Raw genomic sequence first — 20,235 nt, 5'->3', positions numbered from 1 at the left:
CTCCAGGAACTCTCTCCGTAGAGGATTCAGAGAACACCCATGGAGCTGTGTTCCACAGGGAATTGGTGTACGGACCACCTGCATGTGTTCCCAGTGTCCCCTTCCCCTCTGCTGCGCCTGATGCAGTACCGAGTCCTTTGTGCCTGCAAGACGGGGGAGGGCAGAATCTGCTTTGAGCTTCCAGGACTTTTTTTTTATTGTGGTTGCAAAGAAAATGCCGTTTTCTGCTGTTGTTGCAATAATCAAGTCCCTAGTGATTCTGCTGTTCTCATTAGTTTCTCTCCACTATATTTCAAAAGATTTTCAATCAGGAGCTGTTTGGGGATGTTGCTGAGGAAAAGGAAGTGAAGGGGATAGTCTCCAAGGTCATGGAGGCTCGCAGAAGCAAGAGTTACGATTCTTACGAAATCCTTGCCAAGTACGTAGGGAAGGACCAAGTCACGAAGCTCATTCTTCCTTTGAAAGAGGTAAGCATATCCAGTCAGCACTTTTGGTAGGAGCCCTGCCTTTAACACTGAACGCGATCAGATGGGCCGTGTGAAAGGAAGAATCGGAGAGCTCCAAGGGGATAAGGTGGCATAACCGCACAGGTGGGATCGGGCTTTCATTTTTCCCTTGCTGGAAATCAGTATTCTTTTAGAGGATAAAATAGGGATTTACTATTTATTTCTATGGCAAGAGGTAACTTACCTCCTCCTTCTCCCCACCCCGTGCAAAAGAAGTATCTACTCTGGATTTTTTCTGCTCCACCTCTCAGATGTGATTTGCCTCTGATTACATTATTTATACCAGAGCTCATAAAGGCCCCGATCCTGCAAGTTATTCTGCCTGAGTGGAAGCCTGTGTATGCGTGGAACCCTGCTGAAGTCAGGGACTCCAGACATGGGAAAATACCCACCCATGTGGCACCCTAGTGACTTGAGTGGGGCTCTCCACATGAGTGGACCTGTGCCCATGTAGAACACTGGCAGGAATGGAGTGCCATACACTCATACGCTCTGGGGCCCCACTGTACTTTTAGACTCTTCATTTGCTGATTAATCTGGAGGTGGGTGGGGAGAATGTGAAGGGATTTCTCTGTCCTGGTGAGGCGGGTGGGCAGCAGGTTTCTGCTTGTGCTGGAGGCAGTTTGGATTGGCCGGTCTTGTAACTTCCTCCTGCTGCCCACAGAGAGCTGCCCTGCTGTGTTAAAGCTTAACATGACTCCTGTGCTGTCTAGATTTTAGAGAGCACCATGAGCTTGAAAATGTCCCGCAAGGTGAACGAAACGTTACGTCGCATCATGTCAGGGTTGATCCTAAATCCGGAAATGAGTGCAGAATCCATTCTCGTGCTCAGCCACGGCCTGATCAGCGAAAATCTGCCCCTGCTAACGGAAAAAGCCAGGTAAATTACAGAGAATGACATCGTCCATCTGCTATTGATTCGTCTTTGCTGTCTGAGAGTTCTGGTTTCTTGAGATTTTGCTCTTGGAATGATTCTGTGAAATCTGGGGAAACTACAGCAGGTCATACGGAGAATCATAGAATATCAGAGTTGGAAGGGACCTCAGGAGGTCATCTAGTCCAACCCCCTGCTCAAAGCAGGACCAATCCCCAATTTTTGCCTCAGATCCCTAAATGGCCCCGCAAGGATTGAACTAACAACCCTGGGTTTAGCAGGCCAAAGATCAAACCACTGAGCTATCCCTCCCCCCCAAGTGAACTGTCAGACTGGAGGAAGGAGGTCTCCCATGTTTAAGAAAGATGAATTCAAACTGGAACAAGTGCAGAGAAGGGCTTCTAGGATGATCCAAGGAATGGAAAACCTACTGTATGAGAGGAGATTTCCCCCAAATCAGATTGGCAGAGACTCTGGGGGTTTTTCGCCTTCCTCTGCAGCATGGGGCAGGCCCACTTGCAGGTTTAAACTAGTGTAAATGTGGATCCTCTGTAACTTGAAGTCTTTAAACCATGATTTGAAGACTTCAGTAACTCAGCCAGAGGTGAGGGGTCTATTACAGGAGTGGGTGGATGAGGTTCTGTGGCCTGCAACTTGCAGGATGTCCGACTAAATGATCATGATGGTCCCTTCTGGCCTTAAAGTCTATGAGTTTCCCCAAACGCATTAAGGTTTCTCCCTCATGCTCGTCACAGCCTTAAATTTACATTTCATCCCAGGTTTGGACAGATTATACTGAGCCTCTGAAAGCAGGGCTGCCAAAGTCTGAAGATGCCTTGGTTAGGAGATGGTAGAAGCGGGACTCTCTCAGGAGTCTGTACTTGTATCCCGTGGGCTGCTCTCTTGTTGGAAAAGGGTTGAATTTCGGTGGCTTCCCTGCTTAAGTTTTTGTTCCAAGTGTTTTCGTTTTCTCATTTTATCTAGAAGTTTCTCCCGATACAGGGAAGGGCCTTTTATAGATGAGATGAAAGCTGCGGTTATTGTGGATCAGGTTTGGAAATTGAAATGCCTTTAAATTTGCATTGCGCTAGCTATTGGATTTTGCCTGTTTGGGGGGGTTTTTACCAATGATAAACTTAAACGTGAGAAAACAGTAGAAATGTTACGTGACGCAAAACATACTTCTTAGTCCTCACAGAAGTAAAAATGCTCTTCCGTTTGTTCCATTGACTCTTTCACTGCCAGGACCTGCATGTGCTCCGTGCAGTGTGTGTTGTCAGCAACAGAGGCAGTGAAATTCTCTCCACTGCCAGCAGTAAGCCTCCAGTGACATCAAAGTCTAACTGTACTTTTCACCTCGTTATAATTTTCAGAACGAAAGCCCCGGCTCCTCCAGATCCTCGTCTGCAACCAGAAAGCTGCCTGTTACTCCCACCCGTCCCAGCTCGAGGCGGGCAGAAAGCACCTGTTAGCAGCAAGACTAACATGCATATCTTGGTCGACTCAGGACTTAGGGTAAGGGTCTCCCCAGATGTGAAACAAGTGCTGTGGGGTCAATTGTTCTGCTTTCCTAAATGAAAAAATACCCTCTGTCCCTGTCTGGTATTAATGACAATCCCTGGGGGTCTGGCTGCCCATAGTAACTTCAGTGCGGGGCTTCTAGGGTGCTGCTAAGAGCACTTCATTTGTTAAAGTCCTAATGTGCTGTTGCATGGTTTCTACTGTGTCCTGAAATTGTGTTTTGGGTTTTTTAACCCCTTTTGAGTTACATGACAATGTTCTCGTCCTCTCTTTGTGACTAATGAAAAATGTGTTTTCAACACTGTAGCTACTACACATGAGCCTGAAGAGATCCAAAATAAATTCCTCAGATGAGCATGTGTTAGAAATGTTGGATCCTTTTGTTCAGCTGCTTATAAATTGCCTGCAATCCACGGATGTTAAGGTAGGGGGTCTTAGCTCAATTTACACTTGCCTCTTCTACCCAGCTCCATTTCAGAATTCAGGCTAACCACGGATTCCAAAGACTTCCCTACGTTGTCCTTGAACTATAAAGCCCAGTTTCAAACCTGATTTCTTAGCTGTTAAGGTAAATAATTAAACTTAGGGGGTACGATACCTTGGGAGTTTTGTAATCCAGGGGATACTGAATGTTTTGCCTCTGAATTGCTGGTTGAAACATGGCCAAAGTCAGCAGTGAGGGGTTCTTACTGCTAGACGTCTGCGAAATACATGGCTGCTCTTGATCTGGTTCTAGCAATTGTCACTGTCCCCATCATAACTAGCCTCCTTGTTGGGAATCTCAGCAGAGTCCAAGGATCGAACGGGCCTAGAAACAGGACCTGCCCAGTTGCTCGTGGAGGAGAGGTCCCTTGAGATCAGAGTTGAAGGGCAGTGTAGGGAGCTGACATGGTCTCTGCACACCGCGTGCTGTGGCTGTTCTGCAGCTTGGGCCGTCTGCGTCTGGTGGTATGACTGTGACACCTTTGTGACTGTAGTTCACTTACAATAATAATTAAAAGGGAAACCCTAAATTTTTCTTCCCCTGTAGAGAAAAGGTAACAAGATCCTGCTATGAAACTTTTCCTTTCGTTTCCTTCTCTTCCCCCTCCCCCTCTTTGGTCCTGTTCAGATTGTAGAAACTGGAGCAGAACCTGCTGCTGCTGCAGTGACCCTCTTCTGCCTGTGGGACAGCCACACTCAGTACTGGCTACCCTGCCTTGGGAGGGAGCTTCCCAAAGTTTCCTTGTGCTGCCTTGGGCCCGCCCTAATTGGCTAAACTTGGGGCCCCTTCTGCTTTCCCTAACTCCTTAGATTGATTTCTCCCCTCTCACTACCACCCACCCCGTTCCCTTTGCAGTGCATAGGTATAAAATCCTGGATTCCCAGTGCCAGGGGGTCAACCTGCATCCCTTTCCTTCACCCGAATGCACTGCTGACTGAGTAACGTAGTGTGACAAAAACCTTATGCAGTCCTTCATAACTGGCTTAATCTCGCTAAGTGCTGGGCATGCCTATCTCACTAAATCCATGGGATTTGAGGGCACTCAGCACCTCTCACAGGATCAGGCCCACTAGGACAGTTAAAGCTTCAGAAGCAGAATGGTCTCGTAGCAAAGTACCAACGTTTTGTGCTCGGTAGCAGGCAGGTTCTAAGCGAGGGGAGAGCCGTGAGGTTCTCGCTTGTATGCCAACTTGCGGGGCAGACATCAGGTTAACCAGTCACCAGGCAGTGCAGCGGTACTGTATCCAAGTGAGCAAAGTGGCCAAATAAACCCCTCCCTCTGCAGATTTTGGGGTGTTCAGGAATGCAGAGTCTGACCTGGGCACTCTTTTTTCACCACAACAGAAGGCACCTGACACACTGGCTCTGGTGGCTCGACTAATTTGCCAACAAACACTGAGGCCAAGATTTTCATGTGACTGGTGATTTTGGGGAGACAAAAATGAGACTCCTTAACGGAGCCTGGTTTTCAGAAAATGCTGAGCACCCACCCTCTGAAAATCAGACCCTTTAGAGGTATCTCAAGCTAGGCACCAGAAATCAGTAGCCACATCTGAAAATCTTGGCCATAGATCGGCATGTGCTATGTATTACCTTTCCCGTTAGGTTGACTAGCCATTTCTATTTCACGTAAAAGGTTTGGGAGATCTTAACTTGTGTGTTAATTCCAGCTTCCATCTGTTGATAGTCACCCGAGCCTGCTAGTAATTATAGACCGGGGATGGGGGAGAATGCTCTTTAAATCCTGTTAATCTCACATGCTGTTCTTTGGCTCCTATTCCCAGGTGATCACTGGCGCCCTGCAGTCTTTGGTGTGGATTTTAAAGTTCCCTTTGCCTTCTATTGAAAAGAATACAGAGCAACTAACCAAGCAGCTTTTTCTGCTGCTGAAGGACTTTGCCAAGCCAGGAGCAGCCAGGGGCCAGAACTTCCATTTGGTGGTGAACTGTTTCAAAGTAAGCGGGGCCAAATAGAACAGTTCATAGGCGACTCGTGGAGAAGGAAGGGTCGAATGTCCCCTGCCCCCGCAACAGCTCTGAGCATGCCGGGGTGAGGAGTGGAAGGGGCGGGGCCAGAGCCAGAAGAGGGGGGCGGGGCCAGAGCCGCTTCCCCCCAGGCTGCCCAAGACGCTGCTCGGTGCAGCCCAGTGGCGGACTGTGACTGGGAGAGCAGCAGGCTGCCCCCTGCCCAGGCTCAACTTCCGGGGACAGTGGCCAAGGGAGCTGGGACGCTCTCCCCCTCCCGAGCAAGGCTCTCGTTGCTGCGCACAGAGCATGGCGGGTGGGCTCCAGTTCCCTCAGCTGCTGTCCCAGAAGCCAAGCCCGGGCGGGAGGCAGCCTGCTGCTGCTGTAGCCAAGCGCTCTCCCAGGCAGCTGTTGCGCTGCACGAGGCAGTGTCTGAGTGTGGCTCAGTCCCGCTCCTTGCCGGCGTCTGGCTGCCGGGAAGAGCAGCCAGATGTGCCCTGAGGGGGGATGGGGAACCGGCGCGGCAGGAGGACAGAGATTCCCCCCCGCCCCCAGGTAACATTGGCTGGGGAGAGCATGGGGGGCCCGGCTGGTTGGGGAGGAGACACATAGGGAGCTCATGTGTCCTCTTTAGCTGGTGCCCCTCTGTATGGGGGCGGGGTGCGTGCACCTGTCATCTGCGGAACAGTTTCACGTTCATTTCATGGAATCAGGAAAGTCCAGCTATAGATCCCTCAACCCTGCAGTCTGTGCCTGCACGGAGCCTCTTCTGCCCCTCTGCATGAGTCAGGACGCTAGGGAGGGAAAGAAATGGTCTTGCTGTTGCTGTCTTCACTGGAAACCTCATAAAAGTCACCTGAATGAACCCAGGTCTCTGCGTCAGCAAAGTGTTTTACAGAAGTGCGTTTATTGGGCAGTTCTGTTTCACTGAAACAGTCTTTTGCTCCCATTGTCTCTCTCGATAAATGTCACTTCTGTTTGATCAGCTTGTTTGCTTTTAAATTAAATGGGTTTAAAAAAAAACAGCAGCTGAAATGAGCTTAGGAAAACTGGGCAATTAACAGCAGTAATCTTTATTGTGCATAGTGTCCTTCTGACAAATATAGCTTCAAAATGCTTTACCAAATTATGATTACCTTATCCTGGGGATAGTTGCAGGATATATAATACTAAATAGAAGCGAGGAAGGATTTTTTCTCAATGTGGTCCCGATTCCACAAACCTTTTTGTTCCCGGGCCAATGTTTTGTTGAATGTGTTGGTGTATATTTCGTCTCCAACCTTGGTCACACTTTTTGTCTTGAATTTGCCAGCTGTAAACATGCTAACATTTGTTTCTTATGGGAAGAAGACTAGCTGAATCCTCCAGGGTTAAAGTTTGTGTATTATACCAGTGCTATCCACTAAATCAGGCTTCAGACAGATTTCAGTTTTTCAGGAAGAGTGTGTGTTGCTGAATGTCGCAGTGATTGATTTTATCGCGGTACGGAAGTGCAAATTGATCTGCTGGAACATGCCGTTCTAGTCACGTTACAATACCTGATTTTAATTTGCAGTGCGTAACTAGACTTGTGAGGAACACAAACAGTCACATAACAGAGAAACAGCTCCAAGTGTTGCTGGGATATGCTGAAGAAGATATCTATGATTCCTCGCGTCAAGCCACTGCCTTCGGCCTTTTAAAGGTATTGTTATAGAGCGTGTGTTTGGTTTACAATTTCCGGATTGTAGAAATGAAAGTGCTTATACTGTCTACCTGTTAATACAAAATAGGTGAAAGATTACAGAATGTCTGTTAAAGGTGCCCTTGCTATAAAGAAGGCCACAAAGCTTTTCTGCTTGATCTTAACATTAGACGTTCAGGTTCTGTCTAGGTTAGACCAGTTTACAATGACGAGAGTGAAATGATGAGATCACAAGAGTTCTTAGAGGAAAAGTAGAGCAATATGGAGTTTAAAACTGTTTCTGGGAGTTGTTTTGTTAACACATTTAACTTCAAAGAGTAATGAACGTTTTGGATAAATGATGCCTATGTTAAAGACTTGACAATCCCCGTCCCTTCAACTGAGCTGTGAGAGCTCACCATGAACATGCTGAAGGTCCTCCAGTAAAAGCAGACCTGACTTTGCAGGCCACCTCCTTTAAAAGGAGTTACTCTGGCAATAAAGACATTCAAAGGTGGATGTTAAAATAACACCAAAGTTTGTTTTGCCACTGGGTGGTGCTGTTGTATCTGACAATGCGCAAGCAGAATGAGAATGACGCAGGTTGTACTGTCACATGTTTTTTAAGGCTATTTTATCCAGAAAGCTGATTGTTCCTGAAATCGATGCCGTCATGCAGAAGGTTGCCAAGTTTGCCATCACAGGCCAGAGTGAGCCAGTGCGAGTCCAGTGCAGGCAGGTTAGTAGAAGGAGGTTTCTTTCCTTAAGCTCCGTGCTCTATTTTAATAAAACCCTATTAACAGAATCTCTTTTATTAATGATGATAAGCAGGTTTAACAGCCAAGCTTCTAGCACTCAACCCAAAACTGGCCTCATGTCTTAGGAGTTGCCTGACTGGATCAGACCCCAAGTCCATCTAGTCTGGTATCTTGACTCAGACAGTGGTCAGTACCAGATGCTTCAGAGGAAGATGTAAGACTCCCGCTGCAGGCAGATATGGGATAATCTGCCCCCTCCACCATTAAGTCTCCTCTTGATCTATAATAGTTCAAGATCAGCTTAAGCACTGAGCAGGAAGTTTAACATCTCTTACACCTTTTTTTGTTAGTAATATCCGTTTATAACTCTACGTAGTCTTGTTATCGCTATAACTGTTGAGTCCCCCCCTTTTTGACTCTTATTTCTCAGCCTTGATTACTTCATGTGGCAGTGAGTTCCACAGTCTCATCACACATTGTGTGAAAAGTATTTCCTTTTGAATTTCCCACATTTAATTTTGCTGCATGCCCCCTTTTTCTTGTTGTATAAGATAGGGAGAGCAGAAGCTTCCAACCTACCTTCTCTAAACCATTCATTGTTTTATATACTTGTCCCCTCTTATTCGTCTCCTTTCAAAGGTAAAGAAGCCCAATTTCTTGGTTATTCTTGTTTTCCTTCTCTGAACTCCCTCTCACATTTAAGATATTTACTGTCTGATAAGGAACAGCGTTACAGCCCTGACTCAGCTAGATGCCCAAGTACGTGCTTAACCTGAAGCACAAGAACAGTCCCAGGACATTATTTCTAACATGCTTAAAGACCAGTATATCCTTCTATGCTTTGCTGAATTAGGACCTGAGTTACAGAGGGAGGAAGGGATAAATATCTTAAAGTGCAAGGTGAATCCTACCTTCTCTCAGAGAGCAAACTGGTTGGCTGTCTGCTGTATTTGGAAGGGTTCCCAGGTTGTGGTTGGAAAAGGAAGGGGTAGTATTTAAGAGGTAGAATTGGATGACAATCATTATCAGGGGAACACGGTTCCAGATTGTGGGGCTAAAAATAGAAAATAGAATTTAAAAAAAAACAAACCATCCTCTGCACATGAACCCTTTTGAAATCACTGGAGCATCAAGACACAGCAAAGAAATTTGCCACCTGGGATGATGTGGGTTCACCCTACTGTATTTGGCTCTCGAGAAATGAAAATGTTTTCTGAAGAAATAATTTGCAGCCAGGCTGACCACTTGGATATTTTTATTTATTTTCTGTATTGTGATGTGTCTGATGCCTACTGCGACCTTTACAGCACCACCCACATAAACTTAAATTCATGCTAAGGCGTCCTTTTTTAACACTAAAGGTAATTAACCTTTAGAACAATGTTCATAGTTCACTTCAAGTCTTTACATCAAGACTGGATGAGTTTCTAAAAGATCTGCTCTAGCTGATACAGGAATTACTGTGGGAAATTCTAAGGCCTGTGTTCTGGAGGTGGTGAGGCTAGATGTTCACAATGGTCCCTTAGGAGTCCGTTACTATAAATGGCAGATTTATAGTGGACACAGCTGATGATCTTAGCATTAGGGACCGTACTAAAATGAGTTTTAGTTTAATATTTAGAGAACTTATTTTGAGGTTTGTTGAGCCTGTCATTTTAAACAGAGACATCATAAACTCATAAGTGCTAGCGACAGTCACTACCAAGACTAAAGGCTTGCCCACACTGGGCACCATAGCAGTGTAGCTATGCCATTATAACCCCACAGTGTAGACACATCCTACAGCAGTGGAAGGGGTTTTTCCATCGCTCGAGGAACTCCCTCTCCCCAAGTGACAGTAGCTAGGTTGACTGAAGCATTCTTCCAGTGACTTACCGCATCTACCCTGGGCATTAGGTTGGCCTAGCGACAGCGTTCAGGGGTGTGGATTTTTCACACCCCTGAGGGCCGCAGCTATGTCGACTTAAGTTTTTAAGGGACTGATCTTGTAAGGTGCTGAGTGCCTGTAACTCCCATGCAAGTCAGTGGAAGTTGAGACGGCTTGTGCTTTGCAAGATGAGGCTTTATGTACACATGAAAGGGAGGTGTGTAACTTGTTAATAGTTTGTTGCAAAAAGCGTTGCTCTCATCATTACATTTTCACAAACTGATCCCGTTGTTTCTGGTAATTCTTTCTTCTCTCTTTTTTCAGATTTACCTGAAATACATTCTCGACTATCCCCTTGGTGACAAGCTGAAACCCAATTTGGAGTTCATATTTGCTCAGCTCAAGTGAGTTTGCAACCCTTGTTGTGTGTGTGGCTTTTCAAAAAGAGCAGTGCTATAAACCCTTTCTCATGCAAGTGTTCCATTGATCCCAGTGGCCCTGCTCATGAGAATAAGGGTATGCAGGGTTGGCACCATGTTTTCCTAGCTGTAAAAGTAAAATGTTCGCTTTGTTAGAAGCAAACGAAAGAACATTTATGGCAAATAGATACCACACCTATCGATCTTTTCTTTAATTTCTGTACTGGTTTTGTCTGTTGCTGTTACATAACCAAAGTATGGCTTTAATTGTTTGCTGTTAATGGTTAGTCAGCTGCACTGCTGGCTTGTGTACACACCCCCGTCATCCACATGCACCGTGACAGTGAATTACAGAGCACGCCAGTGTGGTGGGCTAACTGCCTCTTGTGGACCATGTTAACGTAGCCCTCTTCACGGGATGATGTTAACACAGACTTAAGTAGCTTCTAGTTTGCATCAGCAGCATGCGCCTCGGGCAGTTACAACATATTCTGGTGCATTCTGCAAATGTCCCCGTATAATTTACTCTCAGTGCCAGCAGCATATTCCAATACCCACCATGCTGACTCAGTGGCGTTGGCCATTAAGTGCAGGGTGGAAGAGTAGAGCCAACAGCCTGCCCATTCCTGTCCCTGTACATGTGCTCTGGGAGGTGGAGTAAGTGGTCACCGTGGTTGGTTACTCCTAATGCCAAGACCCAAGTCCCAGGTAACCTGCACTGGGGTGCAAGGGAGGTCTTTAGTCCCCCTCCCTCCTTTGCATGGGTAGGTAACACATGGCAAGCACATCCCCAAAGGACCACTGCCCAAGTGGAAAGATGGATGGGATCTTACAAAAAATAAACTAGTTGGGGTTAGAATGACGTCTCCATTGACGCTGCATTCATCAGTGGGTCCTCTTGTGTATTGTGAATTCTGCTGATAGAACACATAACATGGAGGGCTGAATCCTGCTACCCTACCCCACTCAGAAGTATCTTACTCCTCCAGTAGTGTCTGTGGGGTGCCGGAGGGGAGAGGTACTTCTCCAGGTGAGTAAGGCTGTCTCTTAGTTATCACAGTTCAAATGTGTTAGTCTTCAGTTAAGCAAGTTGAGCAAATTGTTTGTCTCCACTATGGAACAGGCATTGATTATAAAGATCTGTTTGTTCAAAGATCCTTGGTGCGTATATTAGGAGAAACCCAAAATGTTTGCAGTTTTCTGAATTTCTTGCAATTTTGGAAGATACTAACCCACTCCATCTTGTTAATTATTTTCTTTCAGTTATGACTATGAGACAGGAAGAGAGTCTGCGTTGGAGATGATTGCTTACCTCTTCGAAATGTTCCCTCAGGTAACATATGTCTTAGTTTCAAGCATCAAGCAATCTGTGCTTTTCAGTTATATCCAGTAACTGGATTTGCAGATTTATTAGAACTGGATGCACTTGGCTGTTCACATCCTCTCCTGTCACAAATGTACGGCACAGTTCTCAGAACATTAGTGTTGGTTCTGCTCTAAAAAGTGACAGTTGCAATGACACACTGGAGTTTCACGCGGATTGTCTTTCAGTCGTTCCATGTCAGATTTGCTCATTTTACAAGCAAAATGGTGTTGCTATATGCACTAGAACCTGCTTAAACCAACTTGGAGATGTTTGGTTAGTGAGAAATGCTAAAAGAGCAGAAATGAAACACAGCAGGGGGGGGGAGTGCATTCAAGTGCAATCACTGTATAATGGAGAAGCAGTAGCTGTTCTGTAGTTCAGGTTGAAGTAGCCTTCTATGAGCTTCCTTTTCCCTTCAACTTTCGGGAACATTTTTCAGAAATGTTAGGAAAAAAGTCAGCATTGGAATTTTAAAGCTAGGCTGTTTCAAGAATTGCCCTGTTCTTAAGATTTTCCTAAATCTTTTTTTGGACTTCCCATCTCTAAACTAATTTGGCCAACAATCTCCAGACTTGTGTCTTGGCGTTTCTGGAGAGAGAGTGTGCTTTTAGTGGGGGGACTCACAACGAGATCTAAAGAACTGGTCTCATGTCCGTACAGAGCAACATTTAAAACAGCGTTACATTTATTTATAAACAGACCGGCTGCTGACTCCAGGCAGTGCTGCTGCAACTGCTGGGCTGAACCAGAGGCTGTGAGCGTGGATGGGGGGGATGTAGGAGGAATGGGAAGAAAGCCCATCATGCATGAGGTGTGAATTTCCATCTATCGCAGTGGTGCCCAAACTTTTCCTGGCGCGCCCCAGTTTACCAATAATGGAATCTGTTCACACCCCCCTTCCATTATTGCACAGTTGGCTGAGCAGAGGAGCTTGGGCTGAAGGTGGAGCTGGGGGCAGAACTGGGGGTGGAGGAGGAGCTGGCCTGGGGGCAGAGAGGGAATGAGGGCAGAGCTGGGTTGGGGACAGCAGGGGGTGGAGTGAAGCTGCGGTTGGAGTCAGAGCTGGTCTGGGGGCAGAGCGGGGCTGGGTGGTGCTCCCTCCCCACCCCTCATGAGGGCTGGCCTGGGCCCCGCCATGCTCCTCCACCTCCGGAATGTTCCTCTGCAACCCTCTAGGTTTGGGGACCACAGTTTGAGCGCCACTGATCTATCATATGTAGATGGCTCCAATTCCAACGATGTCCGAGCACCTTACAATCTTTACTATATTTATCCCCCCAACATCCCTGTGAGGTAGGGATTAAATGGGGAAGCAAAGCACACAGAGACTAATTAATTCCCTGCCTTGACAAGGGCCTCAGGCATTAGTGGCACCTTGGTCTCTCCTGCTCTCTGCCTGAGGCACACAGCATTTTAGTCTCCTGAGGACTGAAATACTTCAGGTCTTTGGGCTTAATGTAGAGCTGCAGTTCCCAAACTGTGGGTGACAACCCTAGCAGATTGGGTCATGACAGTCCCTACTGTGCACAGGACACCATTTTGCTCCATGCAGCATGAACGTTACAAAACATGGAGGATGCCATTTCACTCCACAAAATGGCATCCTCTACGCAGCGTGACCTTGCACACACCGTACATATGAGGTCATACTATGCGGAGGACGCCATCTCGCTCTTCTGGTGTCATGGCAAGAAAGACTTCATTAAAACGGGGTCATGCTGGCAGAAAGTTTGAGAACCTGTGATCTAGAGGTCTCTGGGTGAAGATGAAGGGCCTGTGGTACACAGGATGGCAGACGGGTTGATCGGATGGTCCCTTCTGGCTTTTAACTCTGTGAAATACGTGGATTGCCCAAGGTTGCATGAGAAGTCAGTGGCAGACCAGCAGGTACAGGTCTCTGAAGTCCAACAACTGGACCACCCTTCCTCTGTTTGGCTTCCTCTATTTGGGCCCAGAGTTGGGCCTCAGGAATCCTCCTGTTTGTGTTGGGGGGGTAAAATAAAACCTTTTTTTTTTTTTAAATGCGGAAAGCCTTCTGGAGATTGCCAGGTGATTGATTGATTTGTTTCCTTTCAGGGATTACTCCATCAATACTGCGGGCTGTTCTTTGTCCCTCTCTGTATGATGATGGTAAATGACGACTCTGCCAAGTGCAAGAAAATGGCAGCCATGGCAAACAAATCTCTGCTCATTAAAGTAAACTCTGCAAACCGAGATCTGATGTTCTCACTAGTCACCATGTGGTTTAACAGCGAGAAGGTATTATTCGTTTCAGGGAACCCCAGCTCTTTTCACTGGGAGAATGGAACTGGAGCAAATCCGGGGTTTATAAATGTTTAATCTCAGAGGGTAGGTGGTGTGTTTAGTTAAACTTGTGTGGTGGTGCAGGGATAAGATTGTGGAGCGTACCAGTCCTAGAGTCACAGCTTGTTAAAACTCCACTGTCCTGCAGAGTCCTCGCTGGCAAGGAGAGGAAGAAGCTATGTAGATTCATTCTTGAATAGGCCCAGCAGAAGTGGCTGCTGTAGCTAAGGTTATAAAACAATTTCCATTAGAGCCTGCCTTGTTTTACACGCTTATGGCTTTCTGAAAGTTCACCATTTGGGTTGAACAATTCTCCTTGTTCAGTGTTTGCCCAAAGCTGCACGTTTTGGTGGTGAAATTTGAGCAAAATCCCCTTGAATTTGAGCTTAGTAATTGGCAGATGGTGCTATTTTTGTTCATCTGCTGCTTAGTCCATCCTCTCTATTACTGGGATGTAGCAGATTTAAGACCTTTTGGGTCCAGTCCTGACTTGAGTGGTTCTGTTAACTTTTTGAGTAGGCAAAGTGTGTCTCCATTTGAGCTCTTTCATCTACAATATGCTAATCAAATAGATGGTCTGAAGCTACGGGTAACTTTGTGTTGTGCTTCAAAACCCTGTAGTTTTGGAAACTTGCTAAAAATTAGCATTCTTGAAAGTTCAGCTTTATGCTGTGAGCCTACGTTTCCTCACACGACTAGGGATATTGCGTGTCTTAGGCTCCCAACCTGACACCATAAAGAGGCCTGATTTTCAGAGCGTGGATTGGTGCCCCACATTCTGGAAATCAATTTCCTTTAAAATTGTCCCAGTTTGGGTATGCAGAACAGAGGCACCCAAAATCACTAGTGACATCTGAAAATGTAGTGCCTTATTCGTTGAGCTGTATTACAGAGTGATGAGTTCTTCATATTATATCAAGAAATAACGATTGCTCTGCCCTCCTCTCTATTGGCAGAGCTCACACAAGAGACTAGCCACCCAGGCCTGTGGTTTGTTCGTGGAAGCCGAGGGAGTGGCGTTTGAAAGTCAACTTGGAGCCGTTCTCCCACTGATAGAAAAAGAAATTGAACCTCTGAAATTTGAAGATGTAAGTCATTAGACCAGGGATGAAATTTTGGGAAAGAGACAGGTTTAGCTGGGGAAATTGCAATAAATAAGTGGGAGGGGGAAGAGAAAAGGATAATGGAGGCAAGAATAAAAGACTAAACTCTTTGGGCCTGTTACTTGACCAGCATGACTGATGAGACATGTGCCCAATACATAAGTTCTTAAAGGGACACTGTCAACTTAAAAATCACACTGTGTCTGTAAATGAAAACCTTCTCATGTGACATGTCAGTCTACAGGGGGGTTGGTCTGCATGTGTGTGTGGGAGAATCTAATAGAACCACCAAACTGTATGCATACCTGTGCTGAGTGACCACACGATCATGTTGCTGTAAATGTCAGCTCTTCTTGCCCCAGCCTCTCTCCAACTTTTGTCACCATTGCTCATTGTCCCATCTGAAATTCCTATTGTCAGCTCGTCAGGACAGGGACAGATCTGCTGCGAGGTGCCCAGCATGCTCTTGGGCACTATAAAATAATGGTAGTAAGATGACTGTGGTGATTGTCTTCTTTGTTTTATTGGGAGGGATAGCTCAGTGGTTTGCTAAACCCAGGGTTGTGAGTTCAGTCCCTGAGGGGGCCATTTAGGGATCTGGGGCAGAAATTGGGGATTGGTCCTGCTTTGAGCAGGGGGTTGGATTAGATGACCTCCTGAGGTCCCTTCCAACCCTGATATTCTATGATTCTATGACTGGAACCGGAAGAGATTAGAGAAAAAGCATATGACCTTCTCTTTTTATAGTTTGTTGACTTTGTGCATTTGAGAGCACTTGATGTGTAGCGTGTCAGCTCTCCCTGTCTGGGTGAGGCTCTTCCACAGCAGCAGGAGAGAAGAAACACTCCTTTAAACAAAATGGGGATTGTAAAACCACAGAAATGGGCAGGGGGCTGATGTCACGTCTGACACTTTTTGGGATCCATTTATTTAAAAGCAGACTAAATATCAAGGTGATGGTGTTCTTATCACTGAGAATATCAACTCCCAGAAACCCATAGGTTTACATAGATATGAAAGGTCAGCAATACTGCACTGTGATTCTTCGTTTAACCTATAGAAAATATTAAAGTATTCAGTACAATTCCCTTCCTGTAATTCAGTCACTGGTTTATATGATGAAAGTCAGTTCAGTGCATCTGTTTTGGCTTCAGATTACATGGCTTCCACTGATTCTGATCAGTTGGTGAGCACTTTGTGATACTAATCACTAGTCATAAAGAAGCTGCCATGTATTTAATCAGGAATGCCAAAACGCTGAACAAGATAGAAGAGCTCAAGGAAGACCCAGGTGATGTGAGACAACTACAGCTGCAACTGGATTAGTCTGACATGGTTGCTGACACTGTAATCACTACATGTACATCCCTAATGATCCTGTGGATAAGCAGGCTTACTACAGTCAAGCTGATAGCTGCAGAGCTGATCAAAAGCAGGAAGCAGTTTAATACTATGCAGTTTACACTGTGTCACTCTAACAGGAACACGGTGCTTCACAGCTGTTACCGATAAAGTCAAACCTAGTTCATGAGAGGATTAAGTACTAGTTATAAATGATATAGTGTGTTTGTGTACATATGCCTGCATGTACATATATACAGAGACGAGCAACACGGCAATCTTCCTTTGGAAACTGAATCCTTGTGAAACAGTTTTAATGGACTCATTACACTAAATTCATATAGTAAATATAAAGTGGTCATAGGGGTCAATGTGGAAGACTTCAGCCATCAGTTAGATATTAAACATACAAAATAAGCCCTTCTGTACAATTCTAGCCAGCCATTGTAACTGTCTCTTTGTTGATTTATTTTTCTTTTTAGATAACAGAAGAGACTGAAGAAAAGGCAGCAGACAGATTGTTGTTCAGTTTTCTTACTTTGATAATAAAATTAATCAAGGAATGCAACATTATTCTGTTAACCAAACATAATGAGATTTTGAGCAATATCTGGCGTAAGTATGAATAATATTTTCTCCTGTATTAGAACTAAGATTATTGGTAATTTGTGTAGTTGTGGTTGCCCTGATGCAAACAAAGATCTGTGCAGTACGATTTGCATTTTGAAGAGGCATCTATAATATATGGCAGTTACTAGTGAAAGAACAGATGCTAATAGAAAAGGTTAGACCATCAGTGAAAACGATCTGCCTCTCTGTTCTGGTTGCTAAGAACTATTTTGGGTAATCCAGACTGGTGCCTGTTTGGCTGTAATTACACCCCTTAGAGTACAGCTTTCAGTTCTCTAAGACAAATGGTTTTCTCTGTCAGATCATAAATAGCAGCCAGCGAACAGGTGACACGTGGCACAGCAGCTCTTAAACAGGGTGTGTGTTTGGAAGGTCCATCTCAAAACCATTTTATTGATTGGCTGTAAGTGATGCACTGACACATTAAGCTAACTCATTTTGGCGTGTGGCGTTGGTGGGTTGTATTTTTTTTTAATTGCTTCTCTCGCAGTCTGAAAAGGGCTTGTATTGGATTGATTGTGTCTGAAAGAACAATAGGCCTCCAAGGGTCTTTTTAGAAATCCCAGCAGGCGTCTTTGATAGGCCTGGAGGTCCGGAATTCATCCACGGGACGGATGCAGCATGGGCAGAGGTGATGCAAAGTTCCCCATGCTGCGCCGCTGTTGTCCTTCAGTGTGTGGCTGGAGATAGAAGCTCTAGGGGAGAGAGGGCAACCACTGGCTTCTTTGCTGAGCTTGTTTATAAGGTTGCCAGTGGTGATGGATTTTAGAGCGTGGTCACCTGTCCCCTGAGAACCGGACTGAGACCTTCAACATGGCTCACAGGAGAAGTCACTGAACAGCCCCTTGTTTAAAAAAATACTCAACAGCAGAGTTCCAAACCACAGCACTTAAACTAATGTAGGCTGTTCGTGGATGGGAGCATTGCTGTAGCCTACTGGAGTGTTGTTCTTATGCAGGGGAGGGGGCTCTCAGATGGCCACAGCTTTTGTTCCCTGCCGTCCTGGGCTGGCTTGGAGTGGCTGGTGGCCCAGAAGCCTGCAGTCAAACTCAAAACAGATCAGCACAGTTTACAGTACTCTCCTCCTGACTGTAGCATGAACAGTGATGACTCCAGTTCCCATAACTGTATATGCTGGGCATGCTTACAACCTTGCAGAGGTGCCTGGGTACTTTCCCCTCTCGTATGGAAAGGGTTATGTTGGTTGAAAAGCTTTTTCTTTCCCCTGAAGGTCACGTTCAGTCCCATTTGTGGTACCCTCACAGCTGGGTGTGGCTGACTGCTGCTCAGATTTTTGGCTTGTTGTTTGCTTCTCACAAGCCAGAGGAACTTGTTAGCAAATGGAATGAGAGGAAGGCAGGCAAGAGCAAAAAAACCATGGTGGAGCCAGCAGCGACCAGGTTCTTCACAGATGAGCTGGATAAAAAGGTAAGGATGTTCCTGCTAATTCCCTCCCCGGAGCCAGTGTCTGTCGCCTGGCTGGTGTTTCTGATTGTCGCAATGCAAAGTAGCATTAGTTGCTGGTCTCCCATTTGTGTTTAAAGTTTGGACGCTCTCCACTGCTCTGTATTGATTGTTGGCAGGCTTCTCCCATAGGATTGCAGACTGCCTCCCTTAGGTCTCGCCCTCATCAGCAAAAAGGCTCCCATGAAGATCAGTATCTCTGAGCAAGAATTCTAGCCCGTCTAAGTGTTTGGGCCTCCCGTTAGCCTTTGGGAACTGTCTCTGTAGGATGGTAAAATAACCCCTTGGGCTACATCATCATCCTGCATGTTCCCTGTTATGTAAAGAATTCCAACTTCCTTTTCTCTCCACAGATGAAGGAACTTGCTTTAGCGTTCTGTCACCAGCTGCAGTCCAGGTTCCTGGATCAGTCTCTGGGAGAGCAGGTACGAGTCTGAGTAGGTTTCAAACTGCTGGGGGTATAGACCAAACTATGGGATAATGCACTATCCCTACAGAAAGCGTGAGTGCTCTTGGCTAGAAAGTGGAACACTTTCTATGTGCCATAGAAATGGTGAACGTTGAGGTGAAGATAAAATATCGCCAGAGAACCAGATTCTCTGGTCAGCTGAGATCAGCACTTATGCAAACGGCCTAGTGGAAAATTCTGTGCGGAGGAACTTTCTGTTGATGTAAATCTGCCAGCCGTAGCGCTGCCTCTACCCACCTGAGCTGCCCTGTCACATCTAGCGTGAGAGGCAGAGGAGGCCTAGCAGCGCGTGGAGGCTGTATGCTGGAGTGGGGCTCCGTGATACCAGATCCTTCATCGGCAGAAGGTTCCTGAGCTCCCAGGGCTGTCCTGTGCAGCCCTCACATGGAGGGCTGGGCATCTCTGAATCATGGAGCTACAACCAGCTTCCCTGCAGCCAGCTCAACTCACTCCCCCCTTGCAAGTACAGCTCAGACAGGGTGGAGCATCGAAGCCTGCCTGCTTGCTGTGGACCGATCCTTCTGCACTCAGCTTGAGTTATATGGCTGAGCTGAAGTTCTGATGTCCGTTGGAATTGGCTTAGATCCACCCAGTGCGAGCCAGATTCTGCTCTAGGTTGGGCAGGCCACAAGGAGCACTCCCGCTGCAGGTCCTGGCTAGACACAGAGCCTGCTCCCTCTGAGCACTGCTATGGACGCTAGCCATCTCCAGGGGAAGAATGTGGGCATGACCATAGCATCTCCACCAGCTCCCAGGGCAGCCTCTGGAAGGGCGCTGGAGATAACTCTCTGATATGTGCTATGGCATAATTCTGAACTGTTTGGCCTTAATACATTTTCCTCTCAAAGGGCCTGATCCCAAAGCCCACTGAAGTCCATGGGAATTTTCCATTGGCTTCTATGGTCTTTGGATTGGGCCCAAAGGGGGATGTCCGTATTCTAAAACTTGCAAAACTTGCTCTGCTGTGTGCAGCGGTCTACATGAATTGCACTCCCTTGGGTTTGATAATCCCAACCTCTTTAAAACCTCTCACCTGCCTCCTTCATGCCCCAGGGTCCGTACTGGCCACTCAATTGGTTTTTCTTTTCACTGTTGAAGGTTATAAAGAACTTGTTGTTTGTGGCCAGAGTTCTCTACCTTCTGGTCCCAGATTCAGAGGAAGGGGAGGAGACCAAAGATTATGAAATGGGAGGGCAGGAGGATGCTTCTGAAGACGAAGGTGAAAAGGCAGCATCTGCTCAGGAAGAGAAGGAAGGCGAAGCAGAAGAGAAAAGCAGACCAGCCACAGTGTTGTGGGTGATGAAAAGACTCTCTCTGATGGCAAAGCGAGAAGCAGCATATTCCCCTAAAAACCCTGTGAAGGTAAGAATTGTGTTGTCCCTCCCTCCATTTGACAGCATTGGGAGCTGCTCGGTGGAAAGCCTACCAATGTTGTCCTTTAGCCCCTCAGAAACTAGCTTGGGGTGCCTGCTGGGAGGCAGGTGCTGGAGGTGGGTGCTAGG

General features: G+C 46.3%; 1 protein-coding gene across 3 annotated transcripts in view; it reads left to right on the top strand.

Annotated features, from left to right (window-relative positions):
- The window catches only part of UTP20 (UTP20 small subunit processome component), an 83,963-nt gene that overhangs the window by 61,011 nt on the left and 2,717 nt on the right, over nt 1–20,235 (top strand). For all 3 annotated transcript variants that reach the window (XM_048835441.2, XM_048835440.2, XM_075124265.1), the window contains exons 45-59: nt 300–467; nt 1,220–1,386; nt 2,754–2,895; nt 3,209–3,325; nt 5,170–5,340; nt 6,905–7,033; nt 7,641–7,751; nt 9,962–10,041; nt 11,320–11,389; nt 13,499–13,681; nt 14,683–14,814; nt 16,653–16,785; nt 18,032–18,228; nt 18,618–18,689; nt 19,832–20,095. In XM_048835441.2, the coding sequence (XP_048691398.2) occupies nt 300–467; nt 1,220–1,386; nt 2,754–2,895; nt 3,209–3,325; nt 5,170–5,340; nt 6,905–7,033; nt 7,641–7,751; nt 9,962–10,041; nt 11,320–11,389; nt 13,499–13,681; nt 14,683–14,814; nt 16,653–16,785; nt 18,032–18,228; nt 18,618–18,689; nt 19,832–20,095 (2,136 nt within the window). The remainder of the gene's footprint in view (nt 1–299; nt 468–1,219; nt 1,387–2,753; nt 2,896–3,208; nt 3,326–5,169; nt 5,341–6,904; nt 7,034–7,640; nt 7,752–9,961; nt 10,042–11,319; nt 11,390–13,498; nt 13,682–14,682; nt 14,815–16,652; nt 16,786–18,031; nt 18,229–18,617; nt 18,690–19,831; nt 20,096–20,235) is intronic.

This window comes from Caretta caretta, chromosome 1 (assembly GCF_965140235.1).
Source record: "Caretta caretta isolate rCarCar2 chromosome 1, rCarCar1.hap1, whole genome shotgun sequence".
In the NCBI taxonomy this organism is placed as follows: Eukaryota; Metazoa; Chordata; order Testudines; family Cheloniidae; genus Caretta; species Caretta caretta.
The sequence above is the reverse complement of the archived record's forward strand: the minus strand, read 5'-3'. Positions and strand labels throughout refer to the sequence as shown.